Here is a 15624-nt window from a genome sequence, read left to right as displayed (position 1 = left end):
CTATAGTAAAAGCCTGTGTATCCCGTGTTTCTATTGCATTGTATCATCTGGTCCCTATAACTCTGAATTTTTCGGGTTTTGTTGTCAAACTTTTAGCACTGTGTTGAAAATATCAATGCTGCCAGCTCTAAACATTCAAAATATTTATCAGTCAATTGGCTTAAAACCAAAACAAATTGTAAAACTAATAAATGTGTGGTTTGCTTTATTTGCTTTTTGAACCTTTTGAGTTCATGTTTTCAAGTTCTTATCTCTACAGCCATAAGGGATAGACATTTACTTTTATTTTAGAGATGAAAGCTGAAATTCTTTGAGTCACATGACTCCTCGAGCTGAGGCTTTAAGGATCACAGAATCATAGATGATTAGGGTTGGAAGAGACCTCAGGAGGTCATCTACTCCAACCCTCTGCTCAAAGCAGGACCAACCTCAACTAAATCATCCCAGCCAGGGCTTTGTCAAGCTGGGCCTGGCCAGACTCACACTAAGAGTCCCAGAGTTTGCAAAACTAAAATATTCTTCTAGGAGAATGTGTGCACCTCAAATAACTTGGTGTACGAGACCTCTAATGTGTCCATGAAATTAAAACGTCGCCATGTAGATCACAGTGGGAAAGATGATGGCCTCTATCACAGAGCTTAGCAATTCTGGCCATTTGTAGAAGAGGTCTTAATGATTATTTGCAGTCTTTAGGAAAGAGCAAGTGACTTTCTAATTATGATTGTGGATCAGAAACATGTATTACACAAGGAAAACATAGGGATGCCTACAAAGGTGCTCAAAAATTGCAGACCAGGGGTTAGGAGAGAGCTCAGATTCACCAATGGAAAAATCTGAGAGTGAAAATGCTCCCAAAGCACTCAATAAACCTTAGCAGTGACAAGACCTATTGCTGAATAAAAAACATTCTCATATGGGTGTCTTCTGTCTGACATTCAGTGCAACAGAACTTGATAAGGCTTCCAAAATAATTTGTTTAAAGGGTTCCTGCTTTATACTTTCCTGGTTTGTCATCTCAGTATGCAAACTGAACCTTTATTAAAAGCCATGCTTTATGTAACAGGAGTAATGTCTTTGCAGTTGTTGATTTATTAGTCAAAAAACTGTGTGCACATTGTAATTTAATTACATGGCTTTTGAAACTATAAGATACTGGCTATGGTCAGCCAATACATAAAAATTACTGGTTTCAGAGTAGCAGCCGTGTTAGTCTGTATTCGCAAAAAGAAAAGGAGTACTTGTGGCACCTTAGAGACTAACAAATTTATTAGAGCATAAGCTTTCGTGAGCTACAGCTCACTTCATCGGATGCATTACTCAATAATAATACTTTTGTGAAATTAAGCTGAAAGGTGCTAGACATGCAGTCATTCTTTTTCTACATTTCTGTTGATCTTAGCATTAGAGTGTCCTTAAATACTTATCACCCAGCTGCTAGATACTATGGTGATGGGTTCATTAGAAACTGCTAAAACAACATACTAGTTAATACAGGTTTCTGTGTTGTTGATCCATAAGGGGATTTTACTAATGACTATTTGATAAACCTCCAAGAGCAAAGGTTTGTTTTCATTCTGTCAGGAAAAATTCTTTTTTAGAAAAAATTTAATGCTCCTAGATTCATGGACTTCAACAGACACAGTGATAACCTTCATTGTCTCAAGCGACATCTACAAATCCATTGTAAACTAGCCCTTAAGGTTGTGTGATCATTGTCCAGTGCTTAGACTATATGTATAAACAGCATATGGTGTTCATGAACTAAAGTAAATACTATGAAATGATTTAGTCTATTGAGTTCAGCTGGAAAATCTGCGCTGCTCTAATTTTAAGTTTTGGGACAAGAATGACTCCTCCTTCATCGCCTCCATACTGCATGCATTACCATAGAGTACAGCTTGCTTTTACATTTAGCAGGCTAGTATGGTGGGCCTTGAAGACAAGCCTTAATAGACTTAATGTGAAAATCTTGCTCCAGTTTAAAATATCAAATTGTAGCACTACATGGCAATTCTCCAGCAGTATGAAGCTTCATTCTAATTCTCCATTGCAAGCCGGTACTTGGAGCTCTGCCCTCATTCACTGTGGAGCACTGGGCAAAAACCATAAGGTTTGTGTGGTGGCTGCTTTACTACTGGCCGACAGTTTTCTTTAATAACTCAAAAAGAGCAATTCTGTGAAGATGCTGGCAGCAGTTGGCAGGCCCGGAAGTGGTTCATAGAGGGGCAGTTCAATATTTTTTTCTCCTCCTTTTCCTGTAGGAATAGGCAGTATATAGATTTTAATCCATTATTAACCATCATCCCTCCCTAGTATCCCAAAGTTGTTTGGAAGGATGGGGGCTAATCTTGGTGAAGCTAAATGCGTAGAAAAAACCCAGCATGGTATTTCTGTGGATCCCATACCTGTGGATGCTATTTCCACAGCTTGGATATGAGGATCAGCAGGGGCAAGGGAAAGTCTCCCCATAAGAAGTTACTGTGCTATATGTCCATAAGGCCCCTTTAAAAGGGCTCACTGCTGGGTGGGGCTGAGAGACCACAATTCTCCTCAGAGTCAATGGGAGTGGTAGGTGCCTCTCCCATCTCAACCTCAGACCCAGAGCTGGCACCTATTTGAAAATGGAAGTGGGTGCACTGGCAGTTTCCAGCATGAAGACAGCTCAGATTTTCATCTTGTTTTTTAAATTAAACAGATTTTTCAAATTCCTTGACCCGTTGTTCTAATAATGGCCAATGTTTAACATGGGCCAGGAAGAGCAAATGTCTGCTGTCACCTGTGGGGACACTGGAGCACATGGCACTGCCTCCAAAGGAAAAGAAAAGCCAATGCAACAATACAGGAACAAAACTTCCAGTTTTTATTAAAATAAAAAAATATTTTAGGTCTTTCAGTCCATTCCTTTGAGGAATAGCTTACTACAGTCATCTACGAGTGTAGGGTTATTCTCGTCTCCATTGGGGGGAAAAAACAAAAACATCTGTAATATAACAGATCATTTATCATTTGTTCATTTTCTGACAGCAGGGGTGGAATAGAAAAGGGCAGTGTAATGTTCCTACATCTGTAAAGAATGACGTGTCCATCAATGTTGTTTTTCTTAAATGTTACCCAGTATTAGGAATACATCCAGAGGTACGCTACACACTGAACTGAACCAGCTACGCAGCTCAGCGAAGGAGGAGCAGCATAGGGTGGAGAGGTCACAGATGCTCATGATATGAAAAATTTGATTCAGTAAACAAAAAAATGGTTGAGTTTTTGTTTAAATATAAAGAAAAGGAGTACTTGTGGCACCTTAGAGACTAACAAATTTATTAGAGCATTATAGTTGTAAATATGCATGTTTTACTAAATAATACATAAAGAGCAAGAGCGCAAGTGAGACCTGTCAGCAGGCAGCCCAGATGATGGTTCCCAATTTAATAAATAAATAAATAAAATCACTATTTATTAAAAGACAAGGGAATAGGGATAAATTTGCCCTTCTGCGGACCAAAGCAGGCCTCTCTCCCCCATCTTTCAACTTTCCCCTTTACATTTTGAGATGTACACCCCATGGGGGTGCCATGTAGATTGCATCCATTGTGCATAGGGAATAAGGGTTTGAAGACATTCTCAGCACAGAGTAGGGCCACCAGGAAGCTTATGTACAGTAAATGGCACCCTTCTTTCTCCCGGTAATGGGCACCCTTCTTTCTCCCGGTAATGGGCCCTTAGGATGAATTCTCTCTCCAAATTTATTTTTTCTTGTTAGCAGACACAGTGGAAACCTGGCTTAAGCAACTGCTCCTTGGGGGCTACCCAAAATCAGTTGCTTAACTAAAGTGGCCTTCTACAAAAGAGGGAGCAGAACTGTACTCCCACGTTGTTTTTAGACACACTTGGGGGTGCTCTCTTAAGATAAAAGTTACTCAAGAAGGACAGTCTCTTGTACAGTTCTCTCTGTTAAAATACCTAGATTTATGGTAGTTCCATAGGGTTTTGTTTCAGATCTGGAACTCTCATTTGCCGGCTAAATCTTTTAGTTGTTTGCAATCAGCATCTCCTCTTGTCTTCCTGGTTCATTGCTGGCTGACGCCATGCCCCATCCGCATCTAGTGGAGAGGAAGTACCCACTCCCTGAGAACTGTCACCATTTGGGGATCTGGTGGCTTCCTCTAGCTGGTGCAACTGTCTGCTTGCAGCTCGCTGCTGCTGTTCCTTTAGCTCTGTGTAGGAGCGGGAAAAAGTGTGAAAGATAGAAGTGACCGGAAAAGCCATCAGCAAAATACCACTCAAGATACTGCTCAGGGCTACTACCTGTCCCGGGATGCTCCGAGGTACCATGTCTCCATAGCCTACAGTTGTCATGGAGATAACAGCCCACCAGTAGCTGGTGGGAACACTAGTGAATTCTTGCTTGGCTCCCAGTTCGCTCTCTGCCAAATAAACCAGTGGAGAAAAGAGCGCCATGGCAACACAAAGGAAGAGGAGGAGGAGTCCAAATTCCCTGGTGCAGCGGCGCACAGTGAGTCCCAGTGTCTGCAGTCCCAGCGAATGGCGTGCCAGCCTCATGACGTACAGGATGCGGAGAGCCCGCAAGAAGCGTAGAACCAGGCCCACTCGCTCCAAGTATTTGTTTCCTGCTCCACTGCCAGGCTTCCTGTTGCTGTTTTTGGCAGAGACCATATCCACTATCAGAGAGATGTAGAAAGGCAAGATGGCTAAGATGTCAATGATGTTGAGGGGGGTCTTCAGGAAGGCGCACTTGCTTTCTGCCTGAATGGAGCGCAGGAGGAACTCAAAGGAAAACCAAGCCACGCAAACTGTCTCCAACACAAAGATGTCGTAACACTTCCGAGAACATTCACCCTAATGGGAGGGGGAGAAAACAGAAAAGAATAAAAGACAAGGGATTTAGCCAAAGGACCAAGGAATAAAAGTTTAATAGTGCTTCTTAAAGACACTTCCAGTGTAGTTTAAAACTTATCCAAATCGCTGGTAACAAAGAGAAAATAAACCACAGAAAACGTTTAGAATGGGTCATTGAAAACCAGAATAACAGATGTCAAGACAGAACACTGATGGCTTGACAGGCTGCCAATGAAGACCGAGGGTAGGTCTACATTAGAAACTTGCATCGCTGCGCTGCTGTAGCCCTTTTGGTGAGGCACTCTAAGCCAGTGGGAGAGCTCGCTCCCGTTGGCTTAATGACTCCACCGCCATGAGACGCGGTACCTATGTCGGTGGGAGAAGTTGTCCCACTGATGTAGTGCTGTCTACGCCAGCGCTTAGGTTGGTATAACTATGTTGCTCGGGTGTGTGGATTATTTACATGCCTGAGCAACAAAGTTATACTGAAGTAATTCTGTAGTGTAGATCAAAGCTGAGACTAATGTCCTGATCCTGCAGTGAGCTCTGTATGATTGCATGGTACTACACCCAGAATATGAAGTTGTTGAAAGGATGATGGGTCACACTTTATATCAATGAAACTTTAATACGTAGTTCCTACAGAGTTAGATTTTTAATAAATAATTGACTTCCACCAATCAATGTGCTGTTTATAATTGTAGCTTATGACAATCTATAATACTTTTAAATGACATGCTTAGAATAGTCTATAACATTATTCACAGGTGTAACATGCTTAACAATCTTAATAATTTATTAACCTTCTATAAAAACTACTTGGAACAGTGAGTATTTCTAAAAGAAAAAATAAAACCCCCCTCCCCTAACTCTCTTTTTTGGGAAAAAGATGTTTTTAGCTATTTACTTACTTATAACTAATCATAACAATTTTCCCTCATACTGTTGGAGGCAGAGAATTATTTGAATAAATTCCTTCCACTGCAGACTGGCTTAATGGAAAATGAGCTTTTTATTCACAAAAGCTGCAAACAAACTAACCTTTGAGCACTTGAGCAGCAATGAATAATAATAATAATGACTGTCCTTTGATTGCTAATCTCACCATGCAATTTACACTGCCAATTCACAGCTATAGTGTTGCTATTAACTTTCATCCCAGTGGTAATCTCCTTGAGAAAATAAACAGCTGCTGATTTACTTAGGATCATGGAACTGTTCTCATATTTAAATATTCATGTTGAAATGTTTCTGTTTTACAGCAGCTTTTGGAGGAGTAGAGCGGGCATTTGTTTAGCACCAATGTAAGACATCTTATTTGTTTGACTTCAGAGTGGTTCATGAACTTTTATGTATTAACATAACAACTCCTGTAGCCAGAGACTGTATACGATTATCTTCTTCTCCCATTCTATTTTAAATTATATTTGACAGATATTTATCACCCATTTAAATGTGTCTTTTTGTCATGGGCAGCGGGGGAACCTCCACTGTGGGGAGGCTAGCCTACTAGCCCTGCCCCTTCTGCCTGAGGCCCCACCCCTCACAGCCATGAAACCTGTCCACCCCCACCCCCAATAACAGGAGGAGCCCTGAGCGCTCCTTGCGACCAGAGGAGCCCCGCTCACCCACCCCAGCCACCATATCCCACGGGGGCAGCTGCGCCCGGAAGGCTTTGCCTTCCCTGGCCTATTATACCTGCCGCCAATGCTTTTTGTCAATGTTTACAGTTGGGAAATATTCTGGAAGGCCCTTCTCAACCAGGGCTCCGTGGCCCTGAGCCTCACAGTGCACAAGCCCCCAGGGCCGTCCCCCCACCCCCACCTGGTAGCTGAACCAGGAGCCCTGAGACCCCCTCCCACTGGGCCCTGGAGTTTTTATAGAATGTTACTGTGGGGGAACCTCAGAAAGAAAAAGGTTGAGAACCCCTGCCCTAGGCCTCTCTGGAGCACAAACGCTGACATTTTATTTGAGTTTTTACTGCCTCTGGTAGTTGAATATTTTTTTTTTAAATGGAGGATGGAGGAAGAGGCATCAGCTGTGCAAGTTGGTCCTGACCTTGTCTATGAACATGCTAAGATATTTGTGCATATAAACAGATGTGTCCCCACATACACCATATCCCTGTTTAACTGCACAGCTGGCGACTTACAGACATCTTTTACTATGTAGGGCCATGGTCATACCTTTATATCTATGGAGGCCTTTATAATGTCTTCTTCAATTTGATTTTTGTAATCCTTTCTTTTCTCCACACCCCAGTACAGCGAAGCACATACTCCTCATGGAAGCCTATTTCGTGTCTGCATTCGAAGACTCAACCATCATCCCTTAAGAATTACTTATCTTAGGAGAAAAAAATTAAGTGGGAATTTTCCCCATTGGTAAACCTGGGATTTCTTTGTTGTTTTTTCTATTTAGTTGATAAGTTTTGTAACCCCCCATTTCCTTCCCAGGTTACACAGAAGACGGCAACTCTCACATCTGCTTGGAAGCCTTATGTCACTAAGGATAATGGAGAACCTTGGGACTACAGCTGCAAGGGGGAATTAGATGGGTATCCTCTAGTCACCCCTCTGCAGTATTCCTATTACTCTTATGAATACTTATAGTTGGTGGTGCCGCACAGGGCCAGGCACTATATACATTGGTGGGTGTACCTCAGTTGCCTCCAGGAACAAAAATATAAATAAGGGCTCTTATTCAGACAACAAATGCCCAAAATAAAACCAATGCAATTTTACTTAAAATTTATCCTAACAACATACAATAGGAAGTGCAACAGGTTAATGTAGCTTAAGCTCTTAGTGCTGCAAGGGAAGAGCTAAGGGCTGCACCTTCTAACAGCAAGCTGCAACATAACCAACACTCATGGATGGTGGGTGGTGCCCCCCTTCAGGGAGGCTAGCACAGGCTCCGCCCCTTCTGCCTGCTCCCCCATGGCCCAAGCCCCCTTCCCTCCCTTTGGCTGGAGGAGCTCCCAGCAGGCCGAAGTCCCGAGACCCCCGGCCGGAGTCCTAGGCCAACTGCAATCGTGCCATGCCTCCCCTCCGCGAATCCCAAGTCACCTGGATAATAGCGTGGGTCTCTCAGACACTCCTCCGGGAGAAGCTTTGCTATGCCCCATGCAGGCTCCAGGACGGCTGAAGAGGCAGTATGTGCAACTCAACTTCCTGGGTTCATCAGAAATCTCCCTTGAGTCCAGGGGCTGAAGCTGAATAGCACATACTGCCTCCTCAGCCACCCCAGCACCTGCATGGGGCATAATAAATCAAAAATTCCCCCCCAAAACTCTGCAACCGGGGATCCAGCGGCCACGGCAGTGCAAGGGGAGGCTGAGCCTCCCATGGCCTATTATACCCACCACCCTGTAAGCCAACGCTCTTACAGATAGATCTACCCAAGTGAGCACTCTCCCTTACACTTCTAGTCCGGGGCCCTCTCTTGCAGCGATGTGTTGGGCAAGCAGGAGTTCAGGTAGTGGCGGATTAGCCACTGGGCTGACAGGGCCCGTGTGCAGGGCCCCTGGGCAATTGGGGGACCCTGGAAAAAATTCACTGCCACATGGCAGAAGCCCAGAGGCCCGGAAGAAGCACTGGGTAGGGCAAGGCAAGCCCAAATGTCCCGACCCCTCCCCAGCAAAAGCACCAGGTGGGTGGAGCAGGGGAATCCCCTGTGCCCCAACCCCAGCTGCGACCCCGGGACCAGAGTAGCTCTTGCTCCCTGCATGGTCTCAGGGCTGGGGGAGCTCTCAGTCCCCAATGCGGTCCAGGGGCCATGGCGGGGGGGTGGCGGGATGGGATGACAGAGCTTCTCTGGTCGGGGGGGGGAAGAGGGGTGCACTGGATGAGGATTTAGGAGATAAGAGTTCAATGCCTGGCTCTGGCACAGAGTTCCTGCGTAAGTCACTTGGACCTAGACTCTCACAGGCATCTAACTCCTCTTCATCTGCACCTGAGTCCCCCCATCTTCTGTAAAATCAAGGTAATGATATCTCTCAGCTTTTGTCTATTTAGTTTGTAAACTTGTGGTGGCAGGGCCCAGCTCTTACTACTGACCAAAAGAGCTCAGCACAGTGGGTATTCGGAGATTTTTGACAATCTGACTGCAAGGTGTACAGCACCTAGAACAACCAGGTGTTGCCATAATACAAATAAGTAGTAATTACAAATGGATGTGTCCAATATCATTAAATCTCACGAAGATTAAAAACAATGCAACAAATGTCCTATTGGTCTGTTCCTGATCAGGGGTGGGTGGGGGTAGGGGTGTGTGTGTGTGTGTATGTGTGCGCGCAAGCGTGCACGCGCATAACTCTCCTTGCTTGATAAGCTTTAGCTGTCATTTGTTAGAATAGGCATCTTTTTAAGTAAAAGTCCATTTCAATTGCATTTGGCTTCCAGTTCCAAATACTATAATCCTGTTCAGTGAGTTTAGGCCAGCTCATTTTCTTCATCTAAGTAGTAGCACAAGAGCCAGTAACACAAAGTTTGGAAGCAACAATGAAGAATCTTTTTAATCTGTCCTTCTCTATGCCTCATTAAATGCTGGGTCCTGAGCAGCAGTGAAGAGAACTGAGTTCTGTTGCACTGCAGTACGCCCTGAAGCATGAGGATTGATAGCCCTTGCAATTGTCATCCTCACAAGTGTAAGTGCAGATGCTATAGAAACGAGCCAGATTCTGCTCTGCAGTCTTGCCAGAAAAAAAGCTAACTGTAGTGCTTGGAATTTACTAAACACCTGCTTCATATAAACATGGCAGGGACTGAGACAATTCAGACAGGGATTGTTTCCCATAAGGAGCAGCTGTGCAGCACTATAGCGTGTAAATCATAGAATCATAGAATATCAGGGTTGGAAGGGACCCCAGAAGGTCATCTAGTCCAACCCCCTGCTCAAAGCAGGACCAAGTCCCAGTTAAATCATCCTAGCCAGGGCTTTGTCAAGCCTGACCTTAAAAACCTCTAAGGAAGGAGATTCTACCTCCTCCCTAGGTAACGCATTCCAGTGTTTCACCACCCTCTTAGTGAAAAAGTTTTTCCTAATATCCAATCTAAACCTCCCCCATTGCAACTTGAATCACCAACAAAACAGAACTCAACTGGGGCTGAGACTGGGGCTGAGACTGAGTCCACACCAAAGACGTCTATGTACAGCTTAATCAGCTTCCATGGGGAACGCCAGCACAGAGAATTTGTGCTTTTAGCTGAAAGGAGCTGCCCAAGAGCCATAAGGTGGTCTCACAAGGCAGTGAAATTCTGAAATGTTCAGAGAGATGCCCCCCTTTTAGGCTGTGCTCCTATAATCACACCTCTCCTGGAACTAGTGGAAAATTAAAACATGAAGCACTTGGGAGCAGGATTGTAACCCAGGATATACAGCATCTGGGACAAGATGTGTTCCCACCACACCCATCCCTTTCTGTCTTTTTGTAAAGCTTGTCCCAACACCCTTTTCTAATACTTGCCATTATCGCACTCTCTCACACACCTTGTTAGCTTCAGTTTTAAAATCTGATCCCTTGCAACATTTTTATGCTTGTTTGCCTCCCTCTATTTTATCTCTTCCCTTCCCCATCTTTTTTAGCTTTGTTTTATCCTCCTTCTTTCTACGTTTTGTTGCTTCTCCTTCATTGCCCTATATTTTTTCTTTAGCTGGTTTCCCCTGCCATGATTTCCAGCCCTATTTTGTTGTTGTTGTAAAGCTGGTTCCTGTCTTCCCACTTTTTCCCCCAAAGTTGGTCTTTCTGATTTTCCTTCTTTCTCCCTTTATCATGTGATGTAAAGGGTCTTCGGGCTTGCCTCTGGCTGAATTTGCCAGCCTGCTGGTTGCCTGCTGCTGCCTTTACCTCTATACTGAAATGCTGTCTCTTTCTGCCTTTGCACAGCAGAAAGAGAGCATCTCAAGGTGGCATTGGTAATTCTGTGCCCTTCCCCCACTAAACAAAGGCCCAAGGACAATGATAACATGTCCTCTCCTGGCTGATGATTTTTCATATCCTGTTCTGAAATCATAGGCTGGTTAGTTTCAGGTGTAGCTGTTGGCAGACACTATACTGTTGGTGGCCAGAAGCTGGTGCCGGAATGGGAGAAGCTGTTGTGTTCACCAGAATGCATGGACCTTTCACTACCATGACAAAATTTACCCCCTGTAGTCTCTATTCAGAGCACCATCAGCTAAGTTTCAAATAAATCTTAGGGGATCAAAAGTACTGGGAAGTCCCCCACCTTCATACTGGTCTCTGTATTTTCCATTTGCATCCAGGGGAAAAGTGCTGGAGAAAGAAAGTGGGTGTGAGAGAGAGAGAGAGCCAGCGAGCGCGCAGTGGTTGCTGCCAAAAGAATGAGAAGTTTGACATTTATTGTAGTCTGTTTCAGTGGAGTCATCCTGCTCACAAATGACCTACAGGCTGAGTCTGAACAGCAACCAAACATTTTGACTGAAAATATTAAATTAGAGCTAGATATTGGCCTAGATTTGCTTTTTTGTACCAAAAAATATAGCCAGCATTGGCAAAGATTCTTCCGTCAGAGAACTGCATTAAAAGGGGTGAAACTCACAAAGGTTCACTCAGTCATTACAGGAAGCATTCACGTTCTGCATTTTTATGGCTATCCCTTTTCTTTATCACAATAACTTGTCACTGCTCCTTTCATGTTGTTGACAACTCTGGGCCTGAGTCTGAAAGATGCTGAGCACCTCCCAAAAGATGCTGAGTGCACGCCACTCCTATTGGAAACTCCAGTGCAAAGTGAGAGTGCGGCATCTTTTGGGATTAGATCATACATAGATTCATAAATTTTATGGGACCCATGTGGTCATCAGTTTGAGGTCTTGCAAAACACAGGCCAGAGAATTTCACCAAGTGATGCCTGCATCAAACTCATAACTTCTGGCTGAGCTAAAGCATCTCTGTTAGAAAGACAGCCAGTCTCAATTTGAAGACCCCCCAAGAAACAAGAATCCACTATATCCTTAGGTAAATTGTTCCAGTGGGAAACTGTAAAAAAAATGGCTCTTTATTTCCAGGCTGACTTCAGCTTCCAGCCACTGGATCTCCAATGTCTGCAGTTATGATGCTTTGGTCTGCTAGACTAAAGAGTCCTTTTGTCTCTCACTGTAAGGCTGGATTTCAAACCTTGAATCATTCTTGTAGCTCTTTTCTGACCTCTTTCCAACTTGCTAACATTCATAGACAGTGGGTGTAAGAGGTTAAGCCTCCCCTACAGCACAGCCCCAACCTACCGCCTTTGAGAGTGTGGACACTTGGACCGTGGTGGCCCCGCCTCTGGTCCGTCCCCAAGGTCTCTTCCCGCTTTTCCCCTGTAGTCACATCCGTGTTCCATCTCTTCCCTCCCCTGCTCCACTCCTCTGCCAAGGCCCCTGCCGCTCCTCGCTGAGTCCCTCCCCATCTCCACTTCCCCCGTGGTCCCCCACTCACTGCTCACTGAGTCTTGACTACCTCCTCTCCTCCACCTCCCCTGAGGTCCCCCCGCCCGCCGCTTGCTGACTTCCTCCATCCCTCCTGGTGACCCCCAACCCGCTCAGGGAACAGAGGGCGGAGGGACTCAGCAGGCAGTGGAGGTCACGGGGAAGGGAGTGAAGGAGAGGAGGGACTCAGTGAGTGGCAGGCGAGGGGGGCGTGTTAGGGGAATGGGGGCAGAGTAGAAGAGGGACTCGGCAGGCCAGGAGCCTAGGGGGCAGGGAGGCCTAGTGTGAGCAGGGCCTGGGGCGGAGTGTAGGTGGTGCCTCAGGGGAGGAGACTGAGAGGGTGTGGGGCTATGGTCCAGGTGTAAGGGGCCCTCATTACCAGATCATTCTTTAGAACTGACCCGTCCCCGTCATTATTTACTGCTTTGTCAGTTTTTGTTCCATTTGCAAACTTTATCAGCAATGAATTTACACTTTATTCCAGATCATTGATCAAAATATTGAATAGCACTGAGTCAAGAACTGATCCCTAAAAGACCCCACTACAAATGCCCTTGCTGGATCATAATTCCTCCTTTAAAATTACTTTTTGAGACCTATCAATCAGCCAGCTTTTAAATTAATTTAATATGAGTCGCATTTATTTTTAAGCGGAGTGTCACGTGATACTAAGTCAAATACCTTACAGAAATCACAGGGTATGTGTATTACACTTGAGCTGGAAAGTATAAATTCTAGCTCAAGGAGACGTACATATTGAGTACATACATAGAGTCCCAGATGAGACTGGACTCAGGGAAGCCAGCCTGTCCAGCTGCTTGTAGTGCTTCAGCTATGCTTCCCTTTTTAGCACACTACCTCAATCAGAACTAGTGTGGGTATGTTTGGTTCAGCTGAAAATTATACCTTCAGCTTCACTGTAGACATACACTAAAACTAATATTTCATCACAGTTAACTTTGTTGGCCAAACTTGTATCTCATCAAAAAGCAATATCAACTTTGTCTGACAACATGTCTTTTCCATAAAACCGTGTTGTCTGACACTAATTATTCTGTCATACTTTACTGACTACATCCTGCATCAGCTTTTTCATGGTTTTTTCCTGGGATCAATATCAAGCTAACTAGTTACAATTACCTAGATCATCTAATGTGCCATTTTAAAATACTGTCTCATTAGCTTGCTTCCAATTCTCTGTTCCATTGTTAGGCCTTTGATAAATAATAATGGCAATGGCTAAGCTTTTCCTTTAGGTGTTTTTAAAAAAAATTATTCATTTGTATATTATTCCATTCCCTCTGTCTTGAATTTAAAGGTTTCCAGGGTAGTTCCAAAAGTCTTCAACTTCACACAATTCCATTTCCTTGATCCCATTTATAGCATCTAGAGCAACTGAAATATAAGTATTTGTAATGTTAAGTGATCTGATGTAATTTGTCTAAGTGCTGCATAGATATTAATCACTTCATTACTGAAGTCCAGTTACATAGGGACTAGCCAAAAACAATCAGCTTCTCTATTCCAGTACAATTCTCACATTTTCAGATAGTAACATCTCCTGGAACTCTGAGAGGAACATGCCCATGTATTTTTCTTCTTCTTCTTCTTCTTCTTCAAGTAAAGGACAGATTTTACCCTTCAAAGAAAGCCAAGGTATGAGTGCGAAAATGCCCAATATTTCCTGTGACATAAATAATGACATAATAATGACACCCAGGGACAGATTATGATACCCTTACTAGCACTGTATAGCACCTGACGGCACAAGCAGTCCCACTGAAGGCAATGCAAACATTTGTGGAGTATGGATCCTACTCAGGGTTAATAAGGGTATTGCAAATTGGCCTTTTGTACTTTTTAATTGTGGATGCAGGTGAAGGAGACATTGGCATTGGATTTCTTCAAAGACTCCTTGTGTGACCTCGGGTCACTCACCTGCCTTTGTGCCTCAGTTTCCCATCTCCACAATGAGAATAAACCCCAGCCTCACCAGGGTGTTATGAGACTAAATATATTACAGAATATGAGGTGCATCTAAGTACCTAAAATAGATTAAATATGGAGCACATTTTTCTGTTTATACCACAGTTACACCAAATGTGAATAAGTTTAAAAACACAAGGTTGCTGGTGTTTTTTGCGAAAAGATTCCTGAATGTTTAGTTCTTTATAATCACTATAATGTATTGTGATATTTTAATACAATATGAAAATGAAAACTTAACAGTGCTTACCAATTTTGAGGTAAAATCCATATCTGGGGCTGAAAAGTTCATTAAGCACAGGATATACTTATTACTAAGTTAACAGGAAGCATACCCCATTGAACCCCTCCTCAGTTATTACTACACTGAAATAATCTGTCCATTTTATCACACCTATGTTCAGATTGGCCACTGCATCCAGAACTTGCCATTCTTATGACCTCAACAAACATGGATCCCCAAGTCTCCTTAAAATTTCCTCAGACTCCTCCTTGTCCTTTGAAGAAAGCTTAACCCTTTCCCACCCCCACAGAAAGTAATTTCTATTTAAAGTTAAACTATATGTAATGTTTGAAGTTAAGAGGGAGAGGATCAGAAGCTAGGCTGTAATATTTGCTATGAATGGGGAGTTCTGATCATGAGAATTTGCAGAAATTGAGAAATTGTTCCATATGCCCACTCAAAAATGTTCTGACTAACACTAAGTGAAACAAAATGCACTCACAGTCCCCAAACTCTCTGTACTGGCTGGAAGAGCTGGCTTTTCTTTTTCCTGGGGCTATGGCAGGGCTATGTCCTTATGTCGTTTTCAATAGCTGTTGCTCTAGAACAGGGGTGGGCAAACTTTTTGGCCCGAGGGCCGCATCAGGCATGCGAAACTGTATGGCAGTTCGGGTAGGGAAGACTGTGCCTCCCCAGAAAGCCTGGCCCCGACCCCTATCCGCCCCCTCCCACTTTCCACCCCCTGACCGCCCCCCTCAGAACTTCCGACCCATCCAACCCCCTCGCTCCTTGTCCCCTGACCGCCCCCGTCCGGGACCCTCACCCCTAACTGCCCCCCCAGGACCACAACCTGTCCCCTGACAGGTCCCCCCGGGACTCCCATGCCTATCCTCCCCCCCCCGTTCCCCACCCCCTGACCACTCCACCCCCAACCTCCAGCCCATCCAACCGCCCCCTGCTCCCTGTCCCCTGACTGCCCCCAGAACCCCCACCTCAGAGCAGCAGGCACTCGCAGCCCTGCCACCCGGCCAGAGCCAGCCATGCCGCCCAGAAGGAGCGGCGGGCCAGAGCGCTGGCGGCGCAGCGAGCTGAGGCTGCGGGGGAGGGGGAACAGCAGGGGAGGGGCTGGG

General features: G+C 44.6%; 2 protein-coding genes across 5 annotated transcripts in view; one reads left to right on the top strand and one right to left on the bottom strand.

Annotated features, from left to right (window-relative positions):
• SLC66A2 (solute carrier family 66 member 2) overlaps positions 1–8019 on the top strand; it is a 122121-nt gene extending 114102 nt beyond the window's left edge. The window contains exon 6 of the mRNA XM_043508256.1: positions 7311–8019. Coding sequence (XP_043364191.1) covers positions 7311–7407 — 97 coding nt within the window. The 3' untranslated portion in view covers positions 7408–8019. The remainder of the gene's footprint in view (positions 1–7310) is intronic.
• The window catches only part of KCNG2 (potassium voltage-gated channel modifier subfamily G member 2), an 81910-nt gene continuing 69604 nt past the window's right edge, over positions 3319–15624 (bottom strand). For all 4 annotated transcript variants that reach the window (XM_038391061.2, XM_043508252.1, XM_043508253.1 and 1 more), the window contains exon 3: positions 3319–4854. In XM_038391061.2, the coding sequence (XP_038246989.1) occupies positions 4039–4854 (816 nt within the window). In that variant the 3' untranslated portion in view covers positions 3319–4038. The remainder of the gene's footprint in view (positions 4855–15624) is intronic.

This window comes from Dermochelys coriacea, chromosome 2, assembly GCF_009764565.3.
Source record: "Dermochelys coriacea isolate rDerCor1 chromosome 2, rDerCor1.pri.v4, whole genome shotgun sequence".
Lineage (NCBI taxonomy): Eukaryota > Metazoa > Chordata > Testudines > Dermochelyidae > Dermochelys > Dermochelys coriacea.
The sequence above is the reverse complement of the archived record's forward strand: the minus strand, read 5'-3'. Positions and strand labels throughout refer to the sequence as shown.